Raw genomic sequence first — 18,048 nt, 5'->3', positions numbered from 1 at the left:
GAGGCATTTATAAGTTATATTCTTCAAGAATCAATTAGTACGCACCAAAGATGGATGTTACAACTGCAAAGGTCATAGCTGATGTATGGCTGTGTGACCTGGCTGTGACCCGGGATCATGGAGACAGGAAGTACTAACTGACATCATACCTTCCAGTGCTAGATATAGTGTGGTTGGTGTGAAGTATTACAGAGTATTTTCTTCAAGGTTTGGGGTGGTGGGGGGGGTTGGGATTTTTTAATCAACAAAATGCATGATGGCATTTCATACTGTAAGACTTAGTATATGTGCATCTGTCCAAAGCTTCTCAAATCTGTTTAAATTAAATCAACCTTCTTTTATAAAATCCTAATCCTTCTCTGGGAAGGGAAACCTGACTCAGAATGGAGCTGCTTTCAGAAATCAGGTCAACTGAACTGCTACATGGTAGCACATGTATGCACTTATCCAACACTGAGTAAAACCCTTGCATGAACAAAATACATTTGTAGCCTGATCCTGGCCACATCCCAAGCAATGTCCACCAAGATTGTTACTGGAAAGAGATCCAGTTCTGTAGTAGAGTGCAGCACCCAGAAAGTGGTCTTCTTAACACACAGTGGGTTCTGTGTCAAATCCAAGGTTGGAAAAGGAGAACAGAGTAAAAGTGTGGAATGGGGGGGGGGGGGGGGGATGTGCCGCCTGTTGTACTGAATCAAACCCAGCCATTTCTCCAACTCAGCTCTGCTCAGCACTCTCCATATATGGTAATGGTATTTGCATGAAAAAAAGCCTGACATTATGAATCTGGGGCTGGTGCAGAAATTCCTCAACTGCTGTCGGGATAACTTTAAGGAAAAGGTCTGGTCCCAAACCTGGGAGACTTTAAGGAGTTGATTGGTATTTCAGAGAGAGAATGTTATTTCAGAGAGAGAGTGAGATCAAGTAATGAATCAGGTTAATCCTAGATCTTTGGACAGAGGTCCCAATCATACTTCCTGGGATCGAGGTTGTTTTGACATCTGTGAAACACATAATATGTGACTGGAACTGTACAGAAGCAAAGATCATTAGTTATGACTGATGCTCTGTAGTATGCTGTTACTAAGGGCGGTCTGTGTGTAGAAGGTGGTTGTTAAGATGTGCTCAAAGTGAAGTCAGATATTATTGGTAGCTCCCAGTCCCATCTGTCCCCCTAAGGGACTGTATGCTCTCCGACCTCCAGCACTGACTGACTCACCTTAACTTTTCCACTAACCTGGGGAATCACTTACCAGAGAGAACAGCATCCTGCTCTAGGCTAGATCTCAGTCAAAACAACCAGAGTCATACATTAGCTGTTAATGGCACAGCATCCAACAAGCAGTCAATGATTGGCTTTATAACCACTGTTATCAATAATTTTATTGGTGTGTTAGAAAATTATTGAAAACATCTCAAAGTACCCAATGTTCTCCTCTAATCCCCATGGAAAATACTCTGAACTTTTGGCTCCTTTGTTTCCGGCTTACGTCCTCTCCCTCTTCAAGTAGAACATTATCATTCCCAACAAAGCAGCAGCAGGATAAATATAGCACTCTAAATAGCCTAGGGTGGTACTTCATTTTCATTTGTGAATGTAGGGTTGTGTCCTACAGCATACATGGTGTAGGATTTGCCTGGGGTTGGGCTATAGATCTGGGCTGTTTTATGCATATTTGTGGTGGGCTCAACTGCGACATCTGTAGTGGATTCCAAGCTCAATGCAGTTAATGTCATTGCTACTGCGTTAAAGCATAACAATGAGATGAAGCTGATGTGTTGGATTTAAGATGAGTATGGAAATATAACAGAGAAGCTCAGTATAATATGACATTATTATATGTTATTGATCAACTAGTCCTTTTTTTCTGAATGTTTATGATCGCTGCCTGGAAGACTGGACTGTTTATCTTGTGTAAAGGGCTCTGTGATCCTCTGACTTGGCTCATGCTTTATCAAGAGTCTGACTCACCCTTACTCAGACACTCACATAATTTGATTGTGATGTACTCAAACATGGAAATGCAGTATAACAAAACAGCTGTCTGTGACTATTTGGAAAAATATTTCTAAGCCAAACCTTCATATCATAATCGCTACACACAGCCTACATCGTTGTCACCATATTAGCTAACGTCATAGTCAACATAGCTACTAGAACTAACATGTTAATAAACCTGCTACAATCATGCAGTACAGTCAGCAAGCAGTTTAGCAGTTACATCGGTTGGCCTCGTGGTAATAAATTAATAAAACCAAAAGTTTACCTTGATTTGGAAGCAGGGCCTAAAATTAACACCTGCTACGTGCCAAATGCGGGTAGATTTAGGCATTGGCGGGTAAGATGTCTATTTCACCTATTATTAAAAAATGATTTAATCTGTTTTAGAATAAGGCTGGAACATAACAAAATGTGGAGAAGGGGTCTGAATACTTTCCGAATGCACTGTATATCTTCAAATTCCTGAGACACCAATTTCCCAGTGTCCCATCAATATTCTCTTCATTCACACATCATCTCCATCGAGGTGTTTATGAGCTCCCAGGGTATGGAATCACATGTAATGCACCCTGCTTAGCGTGCCAATGAGAAGAGAAAGCAGCCTTTTCCTCTTCTGTTTTAAAAAAAGTAGTAAAACATGATAATGGGAACCGTCTGGAAAATTAATGGAGCAGTAATTTATGTCTTGGCTCCTGAGTGAAAATGCAAATAGAAATAGTCTGACAGGCTATTAACATTACTCACTATGTTCCATGCTAAGAGTGAGTCTGTAAAGAGAGGTTGTGGTATTTATTTTGTTGGTGTAAAAAAATTGAGCCACCCCTGAGATCGTTAAGGGTTCATTTGAGCAGTCTCTCTGCTCGACTTTGTAGAAGTCAATTACTGAAAGTTACCATGGCTTTCCATTGGTGTATTAAATCTACTGTGCGTTATTTTATTTTACTGTAATTTCACCATGGTTTTGCTCTGTGTTGCTTTGGTAGAAAAAGTACATCTTAGTGCATCTGTACTTTTTGTCTTAAACCACAAATTGCCATTTAACAAGTGATTGTCACATTGCACCATTCAGTCTGTTGTAGCCTATGGAATCTGAAATATGGAAGTGTTGCTGCCATCTAATCTATGCACCAGCCCTTTCCAATCTGAACCACTTCAAAAGTTTAAACATAGCATTCCAGAACCAGGAAGAAAAAACAGGCATAGAAATACAAATCGTTCAGCGTATGTAAAGCTGCCCTCCAGTTCAAAGGTAAATTAAAATAGAATAGGAGGGATTTAAAATGCTCTTTCTCAGTGGAATCAGGAGGCAAACAATGCGTTAAATGGCATTGAGATGTGTCCAGTGTTGACTAATGATCTGGTCTGTGGCTTTGATTGGTTCTCCATCCAGGAGAATAAGACTCACTCCTCACAGCACATTGTAATCCTTTCCCCAGTAGCCAGATGACATTGACTCACAGCACATGATGAATGCCCTAAGCTTTCTGGAGACCCGCTCTCAGAAAACAAATCCAACTGGAACAGAGGTAGGAGAGGAAGAGAGAGGGAGGTAAAGGGAAAGGTCTGACAGCAGTCAGAACACAACATCAAAGAGCCAAAAACACACTGAAAGCACTTTTTGGAATCTTGACCTTGCACCTATTAGAAGTAAAAAAAAAAATCAAAACTCTGCATGGGTGAAAATGAGTTACTCAGGGGAAAGCCCAAGTTCATTTCAGTTGTTGGACAGTTTTCTGCTAAAAGTTTTGGCTGCCTACTCCAGTACTCTCACCAAATGTGATGATTTCAGTCCTAGGTAAAGGTAAACTTCTCCTAATTAAGTTTCTATGAGATTATAGGGCCATGATTTTTTTTCCTGGTCAGGTCACGCAGTCAGGAAAAACTCCTAGCCTAGATATTATTCTGTCCTTTTATAGTTTGATGCGGCTTCAAGCAGTCTGAAGGCACTAGTAGTCTGAAGGCACTAACAGATGTGTATTGTGTTCTGTGTGTTCCAGGGGAGCCGGGGCCACTACCGGTACCACTGGCAGAGCCACAATGTCAAGCAGAGTGGAGTGGACGACATGGTGCTCCTCTCCAAGATCAACGAGGACGCCATTGTGGACAACCTCAAGAAGAGATACATGGACGACTACATCTTTGTATCCTTCACATTCACACAGTTCACACCTCGATGAAGAATGGCTAAGCCCTGCCGTAGACACACTCCCACTGTTCCCAGAATAGCTGAGTGACCATTCACAGTGCTGTAATAACTCAGATTAATGATCTAGTGTTTGAGGCTCCAGACACTGGGCTACTCCCACCATGTATTGCCAGTGGAGAGGGGGAGACGGGCCTCTTTGCGCCCCTATCTGGACCCCTGACTTCAGCTTCCTTCACCTCCAGGCTGGAATGGATCTTAATCAGGTTTACTCTGGTTTAATCTCACCATGCAGCAATATGGAAAGAGGTTGGGGGGAAGGGTTGCTGAGAAATGCATAGTGAATGTAAGCAGTGCAGCTACTTTCCTACAACAGTAATGGTTTTGTGTGGCTGTGCTGAGAGCATTCAGGGCCAGATCTGTAAATGCCCCAGGCCTGTAGGCCTATACAATCCCTAAGAAGAGTATTCAGCTTCACTCTTACAGACCTCAAGAATATATTGAGGTTTAAAGTTTTGTTCTTGTGCCCATAGCATCACCACCCTGGACGGTTCCGACCTAGAATATGTGGACATCTATAAGTACCTAGGTGTCTGGCTAGACTGCAAACTCTCCTTCCAGACTCATATCAAACATCTCCAATCCAAAATCAAATCTAGAGTCGGCTTTCTATTCCGCAACAAAGCCTCCTTCACTCACGCCGCCAAACTTACCCTAGTAAAACTGACTATCCTACCGATCCTCGACTTCGGCGATGTCATCTACAAAATAGCTTCCAATACTCTACTCAGCAAACTGGATGCAGTTTATCACAGTGCCATCCGTTTTGTTACTAAAGCACCTTATACGACCCACCACTGCGACCTGTATGCCCTAGTCGGCTGGCCCTCGCTACATGTTCGTCGTCAGACCCACTGGCTCCAGGTCATCTACAAGGCTATGCTAGGTAAAGTGCCGCCTTATCTCAGTTCACTGGTCACGATGGCTACACCCACCCGTAGCACGCGCTCCAGCAGGTGTATCTCACTGATCATCCCTAAAGCCAAAACCTAATTTGGACGCCTTTCCTTCCAGTTCTCTGCTGCCTGCGACTGGAACGAATTGCAAAAATCTCTGAAGTTGGAGACTTTTATCTCCCTCAACAACTTTAAAAATCTGCTATCCGAGCAGCTAACCGATCGCTGCAGCTGTACATAGTCCATCTGTAAACTACCCACCCAATTTACCTACCTCACCCCCATACTGCTTTTATTTATTTACTTTTCTGCTCTTTTGCACACCAGTATCTCTTCTTGCACATGATCATCTGATGATTTATCACTCCAGTGTTAATCTGCTAAATTGTAATTATTCGATTTATTGCCTACCTCATGCCTTTTGCACACATTGTATATAGATTCTCTTTTTTCTACCATGTTATTGACTTGTTTATTGTTTACTCCATGTGTAACTCTGTGTTGTTGTCTGTTCACACTGCTATGCTTTATCTTGGCCAGGTCGCAGTTGCAAATGAGAACTTGTTCTCAACTAGCCTACCTGGTTATATAAAGGTGAAATAAATAAAAATAAATATAATGTATCCAAGTAGTGTTGAAATGGTTGGGTCTCTGAATGACCCTTTTGATGGAAGATGTTGAAAGTTCTTGAATCATTAATTAAAACCTCATCTGTATCCTGGCAGTCTTTTGGATTATAGAGTTGAGCGGATGCTGGCCATTTTAGATTGAAAACTCTGAGTCAATCCTCTGATTGTGGTCAGAAAATAGCGTCAACACAGTGTTCCAGCCAGTGACGTACTGGGGTTGGGGTCACTGCAGGGCGCCCTCAATACCAGCTTTATGTGCCGGGAGCTGCTTTGGGCTACAGGGCCAAAACCTCACATCACTACACTGCTGGGCTGTTCGCTCTGATGTGTGAACACTGTCTTTACAAGGCTTGGGTCCAATCACCACACACTCCAGTGCTACCACACAGATGCACATTGCAATGATGTCATGGGCCCAATTACTCACAGTTAGGTCATTTTTCTCCAAGAGGGACTACGTCAAGATTTATAAATATGTTCTGAAACTGCATTGTCTTAAAGAGTAAAATGAGTGGAGGGTTGTCATTGGTGCTCGTGCAGATGACTAGTGAACTCTGGGAATTCCTAGTGTTGTTTTTTTCCTTTGACCATGTGAGTCACAGGGACCTGAACAGTTGATATTACTGGTACATGTGTTAGTATGACCCTTAACCTCTACAGACTTACATTGGCCCTGTGCTCATCTCTGTTAACCCGTTCAAGCAGATGCCATACTTTGGGGACAAGGAAGTGGAGATGTATCAGGGCGCGGTGAGCAGCCTTTTCTCTTTAGACAGGAGTATGAGACAGTGAGACAGGGTACCAATAGGTTTTTTTTGGGGGGGGGTAAAAATAAAACTCTGTATGTATTCAACTTGTATCCTAATTGTTTGCACAACGTCACCTCATACTTGGAAAAGTTAAGATAAGTCATGTTTTTAAGATGTTATCAGTAGAAAGAACAACGTTTTAAATGAACTGGGTTAGGTGTGCTTCAAATCCTTTTTCCAGCAGCACCCCTCAGTTGGAGCAGATTTAGAAACGTGCATTACCCATTGAAAAGGCCTGGCAATACCTTCAGTACAGCCTGTTCAAGTCTGTATTATTTAAAGTGTTCTTGGCCAGCGTACTGAAAGTGGCCTTGGCTGCCAAATCGGACGTTAACTATGCTTGATAAAAACAGTTAGCCCTCTGACTTTATTACTTCATTACATTAATTACTCTTACTTCTTTACAGTCTTGCCTTTACACTCAGTTTTCCACTTAGGACCAAGAAAATGGACCCACCCAGTTTTTTTACGAGATATTCTTATATCATGATCTCTGTTGAACCCCCAGGCCCAGTATGAGAACCCTCCTCACATCTACGCCCTGGCAGACAACATGTACAGAAACATGATGATCGACAGGGAGAACCAGTGTGTCATCATCAGGTGAGTCAGCCTGCCTGCTTTTCTCGTTATTATGTCTCAGGCACCTCCCCTCCCTTTCAGTGTTTGTGTATGGGGAGAAAGGCTGACAACCATAACAACAGAGCTGGTATGTGGGAAATACCTGCGAATGAGGCAGAAGTCGAGAGGCAGAAGTCAAGAGGCAGGGAGGGATAGGAGGAGACTGCATGGTGACACAGGTGGAAGAGTGCTACTGTTGAATGTGATGATAATAGATGGGAAGGGAACCAACAGACCCAACAGGATCCACCACCTGACTGGGAGGAGTGCTGGTGACTGAAAGTGCCCTGCTCAGTCTGGGTTCTTCAACCAGTCTTAATCCACCCTCCTCATATCACAGCCTGCTGGGAAAGGAAAACTGGGAAAATACACCTTCAAGACTAAATATATGTCCTCAAGGCTCTTTTCTTGTGGCAGCTGGTTGATTTTAGAAACATTTCTCAGGATGTAGAATGAAAACAAAACACAGTGTCTATTTATGCATTAGCTTCCTGCTTTTATAAAACAGGAATTGCACATGCATAGTACTTTGTTGCTCATGCATGAGTCCTCTCTCACGGTACAGGAAGGGGGAGGGACTGTTCCTCTGCTGTTATGGATTGAGAGCGGATGAGTAGTGACAATTAACACATTTGAGAGTATGCTGTATATTACACTCGGATACGGATTATTCGCCTCAGACAGACAGATGATCACAGACAGAGAAAATGTTATGGACTCTTTGGCCATGCCCCAAATACAGCTTCCTTTCCTCTTTAGACTACTCAGCTGAAAATACTTGACATTTGAAAGCAATATGATTGAACCAAACCAAAGTCGGTCTTACCAAGCAGTGGTCAAGAAGGAAATGTAAAATGGCCTAACTGGCCATTAAAATGTGTTTGGTCACAGCCCTGGATTCCTGGAAGCTAGTGGTAGTCCAGAGATCCTTCCCTAGTGTTGTGAAGCCTATAGTGGGTAACATGACTGTACAAAGTGTTGTCTCATAGTTGGGGCTTTATGTTGTGGGCCAGTCACCTGAGGCCCGGGGCCAGGACGGTTACTGTAGTGCTTACCTCATGGCGAATGGCCACTGGTTCAGCACTTTCCTCCCGTTGTTTAGACAGCTGCCAGTACAGATTCCCACATAAAAGGAATGGAAGTGGATTTGTGATGCACCAGATCAGCAAACAAAGCCCTCTATGAAATTGCTGTCCAGGCAGTGTGGTCAGCACTGTACTGTGTTGGACATTTTTCTTTCCCACTTATTAAAGAAGTCATTCAACATGTCATGAGTCATCTGATGTGGTCAAGTGGTGTTGACTGGGATTTCTGTCAATGTCTGACTTCACTGATTTTTCTGCACTCAAATTTTTGGGAGAGGAAAGCTAAGTTACAAAGGGCAATAAAGATGTAGAGTATTATTATAAAATAGTTTTTTAAAAATGTATTAACTATCTCCGAGTGGTTAAAACACAAATGATGCCATATGACATATAGAAGTGCTTGCGCTTCTACAAACACTGATGTTGCAATATTTCAAATCACATAGCACTATTTGTGTTCTGCACAGTTTTTGCCGTCCTTTTTTACCAAGGCTCTGGCCGGTGAGTTTACAGCTCTATCCCGCAAAGGGTGGCCTGAAATGTAGTGTCTAATGACACACTATATTCTACCCTCTGTTCATATAACAGTTTTCTTCTGCTTATTAGTTATGTAGGGAAGGTTATTTTCTCCCCCATTGATATGAAAGGCTTGGTAATGGAAACAATGACATGGGAAATGGAGAATCCATCTAAGTTTTTTGTCACTGTTAATGGAAGGACCCTTCAGTTGCAGGAAATGATGCTATCCAACAAGTCGAAATGAAGCCAGACTTCAGTCACACCTCGTGTGTGTGTGTGTGTGTGTGTGTGTGTGTGTGTGTGTGTGTGTGTGTGTGTGTGTGTGTGTGTGTGTGTGTGTGTGTGTGTGTGTGTGTGTGTGTGTGTGTGTGTGTGTGTGTGTGTGTGTGTGTGTGTCATTCGGTAGTGGCTTGGGAACACAATGTGCCTAATCATACAAATCTGCCGTAACTGGTATCCATCGTTCCACATTATACTCAGCATGCATTCCATTTCACTCATAGCTGATGTCTGTAATGATCACTTCAGGTGCTTTCTTTGTCAAGCTGAGCTGTGAGTGACATCAGTGAGCCCAGTGATTCAGCGCTGAATGTAGTACTTTACAGTAAGCCATCTATAACGACATGACTCTCCTTCTGTCCTTGTTTGGCCAATAAATGGGAGAGGAAGTCAACAATGTGTTAAGCATCTGCGTGCTGTGTAATTACAACAATGGGCACAGCCCTCAGGAGGGTAAAAATAGGATGTGATTCAAACTCCAGCCCCTAGCCTGCTCCAGCTGAAAAGAACATGCCCATAAGTCCACGTGTGCAGATGGGTTCTCTTAAGGGTCAAGGTCCTACAAATGCTTATTGACAAAGATTAGAGGGAACATTGAATCATTTTTGGTCACTAGTCAGTGTACTGATTGTTTTTGAGGTCATTGTAGTGACCACTATATCTAGAACTGTTATAGTTGTTTTGAATAGCTGTGTAACAAGCTAGACTGAGTACTATAGAGGAGCAGAGTCCATTATCGGCTTAGTGAGATGAATAAGCATATAGAGTTGCTTTGATAACTTCTTATGGCGTTCTCCAACGGTCTGCAGCTGGGTCGTCTCAGAAGGGCATTACCGACATGACTCCCCTTCAAAAATGAAATAAAAACACAGACTCCTGTCATCCACTGCCAAACCACATATGTCTAAATAAGTATGACCCTGGTGAAGTGAAAGGACAGGAGGAAAAATAGGAGAGGTTGAGGAAAGAGAAGGAATAAAAGAAACTGGGCAAATATGACAAAACAGGAATAGTGTTAATAGCCCCTTCTAGAGTGGGAGGTTTACTGCTGAGATGAGTCTGATTTTGGTTGGGATCATCCACAGAGAAGGAGAGCTGAGTGAACATAGGAAGTGGAGTCTGTGGACAGGAAGTCAAGAGATGGCGTTTCACCTGGTAATTCTGGATGTTTGAAAAAAGTTGCTTTGAAGTGAAGGGTTTGGCTCAGCTGGGAGAATTAGAGGAAGAGCATTTTGACAGTCAACTTCTGTTCCTACACCGCACATTGAAGAGAAGAGAGAAGAGAAATACCCTCCTTCAATAGTAGGCCACCTTCATGCTAATTGGGGATAAGAAGAGACAATAAAGGAGCATTTTGGTAAACCCCTACTGACCCTCTTAAAACCAGGCTTAGAGGAGATTTTCATGGAGTGTTATTTAGCATGCTACTGTCTGGTACCATAAATCTACAACTGCTTTTTCAGCTACAGAGTTCAGTTGAATTTCCACAGAGAAAGTGTATACTCTCATTTACTTGTTATTTCCAGAACTTTGTGTTGCTAAGAGGGACGTCCTCTTGGATAGCAAGGCAAGCAGAGTAATTACAGCATCTGGTTACTGACAGCCTTTAACTAACAACGTGGGCATCCTTGAATTGTACTTTGTGTTTCAGAGGACTGCCATGTTATATGGACCGTTCTAACCTCTCTACTTTGTGTTTCAGTGGAGAGAGTGGTGCAGGGAAGACTGTAGCAGCCAAATACATCATGGGCTACATCTCCAGAGTATCCGGAGGAGGACCCAAAGTGCAGGTGAGTACAGAGAAGCTACTTCCATTTTACACCGTGAAACACAGCTCAACTACAGTTGTGAAAATGTGATTCATTTCATACGATCACACACACATCCACTGTCATTTACAATGTACCTTATGAGGTCAGTCCATCCTAATGACCGGTTGCTGTTTCCTGTCTAAACCTCCCTTTTCTGCACCACCAAAACCATCTCCTGCCATCCCTCCCTCCAATCTCCCATTATCATTATCAGTCCATCAGCAGCCCATCCAACCCCCAAATACCCTCGTTCCCAACCCCCCAGCAGCCATCTGGCCCCCACACTACTCAGCAGATGTCCTGTCCACAAGCCACCCCTCTCCACCAGCCTCCCTGGTATTATTGGCCCACTGAAAAGGGCTTGGAATTTCCAGTCTGTAGGAATATAAGCTGGATCACAAGATGCTTCCACTCAGACGCAATTGTGATGGTAGTCATTTTTTCAGTCTGATTAGTATAGTGCTTTTTCCACCCTGGAATTATTGTACTTTAGTCAAGGTTTCAAGTTCAAAGCTAATATTAGCTATCACGCTCTCAGAGTCATGTGGAAAAGGGTGTATGACTATTTACTCAGTGGTGGGCAGTCAGGACCTGCAAGGCCTTCTCTGCTGGCCTAAACATCAGAATGTAATTTTTTTTTAAAATATATTTTCCCACAAATATGTATTAAATTATTCCCCAGAGTAAGAGTTATACTCTTCATTTCATAGCTTTCCTCTTGGTTGCACTGCTTCCAGCCCCAGGTTGAGATTTGGAGGGCTGGTCTTTATGTTAGATCTTTTATCCAATCATATTCAGCCATCATCTGTTGCCAGGGGTCTAAAATCTGCCCTCAGGCCTTCAGAATCAACAGTGCGGGCGCTTGTCGCTTATAGTGAATGGAAATGAAAATTTAGTGTCAACCAATCAGCTTTAGAGTTGGCTATTGTACGCCTGCTGGCTGGCTCCAGTGTTACACAGGAGCCAGCTAGCAGGCGTAGTGCGTGCACGTCTTTTGATTGGATTACCAATATTGAGAGGCAGGTCCTATGGAGATCTAGGAAACTGAATTTGATAAACGAATTAATTCGCGTACTACTAAGCTGTTTTTTCAACCCACAATGGCGGAAGGAGGAGAAGATATCGATTTGGTCGAGGATATAATTATAACGCCATTCTCAAGACGAACTTTTCAAGAAAAGTTAGACATTGTAAGGGGAGGTCGCCCGACGCCACAAAGCCTGTCACAGGCGGGAAAGGGCTTAGTTGGCTCGCCACTTTCAAAGTTTCAACTACGAGCGCTGTCAATGGCTCCTTGGCTCCGAGAAGCACTGCAAACTGTACTGCTGGGAATGCCTATTATTTGCAAGTGATCGATTTGGTGTTTGGAGCCACACTGGCTTTGCAAACTTGAGTTGTCTAACCAAGGCAGCAACGAGACACCAAAGTACGGCTGGGCACTAACAAGCAATGGTGCTTTTGAAAACTTTTGGGGACACCGGAGTGGATCTACAGCTCAAAGAACACGCGCGCAGGGCAACGGAGCTGCACAATGAAAAGGTGAAGGGAAATATTGAAAAGACTCATTGATTGTGTCATGTTTTTGGGTAAACATTGTTTGCCCAAAAATGTCCATTTGTCAATTTCAAGGTGACTCAACGCCTGGTTATACTGCATTTATGTCTAAATGTATAGTGTCTAGAGCCATGGCATCATAATGAGGTGGATTAATTCGGGTGGGACTGTGTAATACCTCAGGCCCAGGCCCCAGGCCCACGGCACGCCACTGTATTTATTGTACATTTTCCATGTACAGTCTATTCCGAAAATGTATTCAGACAAAATTTTGTTACGTTACAGCCTTTTTCTGAAATAGATTAAATTGTTAGTTTTTTTCTCATCAATCTACATACAATACCCCGTAATGACAAAGCAAAAACAGATTTCTTGATTTTTTTGCAAATGTATTACAAATAAAAAAACGGATTACATTTGCATAAGTATTCAGAACCTTTACTCAGTACTTTGTTGAAGCACCGTTGACAGCGAGTATGACACTACAAGCTTGGTACACCTGTTATCCCTTGGGAGTTTCTCCCATTCTTCTCTGCAGATCCTCTAAAGCTCTGTCAAGTTGGAAGGGGAGCGTCGCTACATGGCTATTTTCAGGTCTCTCCAGAGATGTTCGATCGGGCTCTGGCTGAGCCACTCAAGGACATTCAGAGACTTGTCCCGAAACCACTCCTGCATTGTCTTGGCTGTGTACTTAGGGTCGTTGTCCTGTTGGAAGGTGAACCTTCGCCTTCAGTCTGAGGTCCTGAGTGCTCTGGAGCAGGTTTTCATCAAGGATCTCTCAGCACTTTGCTCCGTTAATCTTTCCCTCGACCCTGACTAGTCTCCCAGTCCCGGCTGCTGAAAAACATCACCACAGCATGATGTTGCCACCACCATGCTTCACCGTAGGGCCAGGTGATGAGCGATGCATGATTTCCTCCAGAAGTGACGCTTGGCATTCAGGCCAAAGAGTTTGGTTTCATCAGACCAGATAATCTTGTCTCTCATGGTCTGAGAGTCCTTTGGGTGCCTTTTTAGCAAACTCCAAGCGGGCTGTCATGTGCTTTTTACTGAGGAGTGGCTTCCGTCTGGCCCCTACCATAAAAGCCTGATTGGTGGAGTGCTGCAGAGATTGTTGTCCTTCTGTAAGGTTCTCCCATTTCCACAGAGGAACTCTGGAGCTCTGTCAGAGTGACCATTGGTCTCTTGGTTACCTCCTTGACCAAGGCCCTTCTCCCCCGATTGCTCAGTTTGGCCGGGCGGTCAGCTCGAGGAAGAGTCTTCATGGTTCCAAACTTCTTTCATTTAAGAATGATGGAGGCCATGGTGTTCTTGGAGCTTCAATGCTGCAGAATTTTTTAGGTAACCTTCCCCAGATCTGTGCCTCGACAAAATCGCGTCTCGGGGCTCATGGCTTGGTTTTTGCTCTGACATGCACTGTCAACTGTGTGACCTTATATAGACAGGTGTGTGCCTTTCCAAATCATGTCCAATCATTTGAATTTACCACAGGTGGACTCCAATCAAGTTGTAGAAACACCTCAAGGATGATCAATGACAACAGGATGCACCTGAACTCAATTTCGAGTCTCATAGCAAAGGGTCTGAATAGTTATGTAAATAAGGTATTTCTGTTTTTTTATTTTGTAAATATTTCTAAAAACTTGTTTTCACTTTGTCATTATGCGGTATTGTGTGTAGATTGATGAGGGGGGGGAAACATGATTTAATCCATTTTAGAATAACGTAACAAAATGGGGAAAAGGGTTCAGTGCATTCTTTTTGAATGTACTGTACATGGTTCTGCATTATTACTGGCTATGAGTCTTATGTGCCTTGCATCTTTTAAATCATTTTAAGATGTACTGAAAAGTGTGCTTGTAACTTTTGTTGAAGAATGTATTTAAAATAAATATGTGCGGTCTATGTAGTATATTACAGATATTGCCCTTGGAATTTCTATTGTTTTATTGAATAAGGTCTCCATTGTGTTGGAAACCCCCTACCTCTCTCAATACCCTTCCTGCCTAATTTAGCTTTGTCAATCCCTTTGTCCACATGTCTCGTTCACATGGTCTCCCCAAGTCCTGTGTGCATGAGCTTGTGGAATGCGTGCTTTGAGCGTGTGTGTATGTGGGGGGGTGTAATGTTTTGTGAGTGACTGTCACTTCACTCCCCCTGCCTACTCAAACAGACAGACTGAACAGCAGAGTTGTTGTATCTGATTATCATCATCCTGTATCTGTTTCTGACTGAAGGATGCATATCAGATTACCATGCCCCTGAATCATATGCATGCAAATCGATGTGAGTGACAGATACAGCATGTGTTTTAACCTGGGAGTTGTATGTGTTTTGAAGTCTCAGGTGGCTCTCACAGAGCAGTTTGATTAGTTACATACAGTTGAAGTCAGAATTTAACATACACCTTAGTCAAATAAATTTAACTCAGTTTTTCACAAATACTGACATTTAATCCTAGTAAAATTTCCCTGTCTTAGGTCAGTTACCACATTATTTTAAGAATGTGAAATGTCAGAATAATAGGAGGAGTATTATTTCTTTCAGTTTTTATTTCTTTCATCACATTCCCAGTGGGTCAGAAGTTTACATACACTCAATTAGTATTTGGTAGTATTTCCTTTTAAATTATTTAACTTGGGTCAAACATTTCAGGTAGCCTTCCACAAGCTTCCCACAATAAGATGGGTGACTTTTGGCCTATTCCTCCTGACAGAGCTGGTGTAACTGAGTCAGGTTTGTAGGCCTCCTTGCTCGCACATGATTTTTCAGTTCTGCCCACAAATTTACTATGGGATTGAGGTCAGGGCTTTGTGATGGCCACTCCAATACCTTGACTTTGTTGTCCTTAATCCATTTTGCTACAACTTTGGGAATATGCTTGGGCTTATTGTCCATTTGGAAGACCCATTTGCATCCAAGCTTTAACTTCCTGACTGATGTCTTGAGATGTTGCTTCAATATATTTTTATAATTTTCCTTTCTCATGGTGCCATCTATTTTGTGACGTGCACCAGTCCCTCCTGCAGCAAAGCTCCCCCACAACATGATGCTGCCACCCCCGTGCTTCACTGTTGGAATGGTGTTCTTCGGCTTGCAAGACTCCCCCTTTTGCCTCCAAACATAACGATGGTTATTATGGCCAAACAGTTCTATTTTTGTTTCATCAGACCAGAGGACATTTCCCCAAAAAGTACGATCTTTGTGCCCATGTGCAGTTGCAAACCGTAGTCTGCCTTTTTTATGGCGGTTTTGGAGCAGTGGTTTCTTCCTTGCTGAGAGGCCTTTCAAGTTATGTCGATATAGGACTTGTTTTACTGTGGATATAGCCCCTTTTGTACCGGTTTCCTCCAGCATCTTCACAAGGTCTTTTGCTGTTGTTCTGGGATTGATTTGCACTTTTCGCACCAACGTACGTTCATCTCTAGGAGACAGAACGCGTCTCCTTCCTGAGCGGTATGACGGCTGTGTGGTCCCATGGTGTTTATACTTGCGTACTATTGTTTGTACAGATGAACGTGGTACCTTCAGGCGTTTGGAAATTTCTCCCAAGGATGAACCAGACTTGTGGAGGGCTCCAATTTTTTTTTCTGAGGTCTTGGCTGATTTCTTTTGATTTTCCCATGATGTCAAGCAAAGAGGCACTGAGTTTGAAGGTAGGCCTTGAAATGCATTCACAGGTACACCTCCAGTTGACTCAAATGATGTCAATTAGCCTATCAGAAGCTTCTAAAGCCATGACATCCTATTCTGGAATTTTCCAAGCTGTTTAAATGCACAGTCAATTTAGTGTATGTAAACGTCTAACCCACTGGTATTGTGATACAGTGAATTATAAGTGAAATAATCTGTCTGTAACCAATTGTTGGAAAAACTTGTCATGCACAAAGTAGATGACCTTACCGACTTGCCAAAACTATAGTTAGTTAACAACACATTTGTGGAGTGGTGAAAAACTAGTTTTAATGACCCCAACCAAAGTGTATGTAAACTTCCAACTTCAACTGTATGTAAGGTTTAACTGAGCACTGGGGTAAGTACAAAAAGCTGTTACACTAGAACCGCATGTCACTAAAGTGTTTTTCTTCATAGAGGACAATAGTTCAGGGACGCAAAACGATTCAAAGAAATGCTACCATTCCACATTGGTTAATAGAGAGGATAATAGTTCGATCTCCACGACGCTGTGCTGATTTTAAAATTCATGGGCTCCTGATATGCAGATGGCTCATGGGAAAGATAATGTGCTCCAGACACTATGAGAGCGGAGCGACGTTGGAAAGTTCCAGAGACGGTGCATGTTGATCTGCCAGCAGGGATGTGGATCACTGCAGAGTGTAGTAGTGTCTCCCTACCAACTGTCTCTATACCCTACCTGTCAGTCACTAAAACGAGCCTACTGTCTGTCTGCTCCCTCACAGCACATCAAAGACATCATCCTCCAGTCCAACCCTCTCCTGGAGGCCTTCGGGAACGCCAAGACAGTGAGGAACAACAACTCCAGCAGATTTGTAAGGGTCCCACGTCTTTCCAAATCTCTCTTTTTTTTATTAGCGGAATGGGGGCGCCTAACATCAAATGGTTGGCACTGTGTTTTGCCCTGGAATGATTTGAAGCTGCTTCACGGTTGTTTCTGGAACCAAAGCAAACACAAGGACGTCCATTGCAAATAGAGAAGAGAAAAAAGGAGATTACAGTGTGCTCCTCTTTTTATAAGCTGTGTTACTGCCTTCTCCCATCTCCTCTTGGCTGGGGCTGCTAGCCTCGTGTGGCCTGGTGAACCAGGGCTGTGGGGACACACTGTCCAGAAAGAGTGGGCACTCCACTGCCAGTAAAGATGCACATAGACAAAACACATACTATACTTTTAAAGACTGTTCGCTTGGAGAGAGGTTTTAAAGGCAGACTTCAGTGCCCTCTAAAGCCAGTTTACCCACTTACAGAATTCACAACAGAGCTTAGTGGTAAGTATTGCATTCAGGTTGACAGACAAGGCAGTATTGTCTCTGTTCTTAGTTTTCCTGGTTTAGTTTCGGGAAAGTAAATGAGGTTTGACTCATGGTCTGAGAAATGGTTGAGGAAGTCTCCCTGTGTGAATAGTGTCTCAGTGCACTCTGTGGCTTCAGACTGGCTGGGAATGGGATAGACATTACAGAGGACAGACCTGTCTGGAGGAAAGAAGGAAAGGGCAAGGGAGAGAGAGAAAGGATTCAAGCCTTAGTACACACACACCACTGGGCTGCAGGTGTGCACCCGAAGTACAACTCATGTGATGGTTGTTATTTCCTGCTCGGAGAGGTCTGGGTTTTAGCTTTAGCAAGGCCTTCGCTGATACTAAAGCGCCACACTCTCCTCCTTCAGGGGAAATACTTTGAGATCCAGTTCAGCTCCGGCGGCGAGCCAGATGGAGGGAAAATCTCCAACTTCCTGTTGGAGAAATCACGCGTCGTCATGAGGAATCCTGGAGAGAGAAGCTTCCATATATTCTATCAGGTGAGGGACTCCGGTAACATGGTGTGTTTTTATAATTTTCCTGTTTTAAGAAAAGTGTTTATGCACATTTTAGAACTGGGGAAATGTGTACAGGAATTGTCTCGCAGTGTCCATGAGTAAAATTCAGCTTTCAGGACACTGACAGTA

General features: G+C 43.1%; 1 protein-coding gene across 2 annotated transcripts in view; it reads left to right on the top strand.

Moving 5' to 3' along the window:
• The window catches only part of LOC129834547 (unconventional myosin-Ie-like), a 71,488-nt gene that overhangs the window by 24,338 nt on the left and 29,102 nt on the right, over positions 1–18,048 (top strand). For both annotated transcript variants that reach the window (XM_055899644.1, XM_055899643.1), the window contains exons 2-7: positions 4,000–4,143; positions 6,391–6,480; positions 7,048–7,142; positions 10,746–10,833; positions 16,830–16,919; positions 17,770–17,901. In XM_055899644.1, coding sequence (XP_055755619.1) covers positions 4,000–4,143; positions 6,391–6,480; positions 7,048–7,142; positions 10,746–10,833; positions 16,830–16,919; positions 17,770–17,901 — 639 coding nt within the window. The remainder of the gene's footprint in view (positions 1–3,999; positions 4,144–6,390; positions 6,481–7,047; positions 7,143–10,745; positions 10,834–16,829; positions 16,920–17,769; positions 17,902–18,048) is intronic.

This window comes from Salvelinus fontinalis, chromosome 35 (genome assembly GCF_029448725.1).
Source record: "Salvelinus fontinalis isolate EN_2023a chromosome 35, ASM2944872v1, whole genome shotgun sequence".
Classification (NCBI taxonomy): Eukaryota; Metazoa; Chordata; class Actinopteri; order Salmoniformes; family Salmonidae; genus Salvelinus; species Salvelinus fontinalis.
The sequence above is the reverse complement of the archived record's forward strand: the minus strand, read 5'-3'. Positions and strand labels throughout refer to the sequence as shown.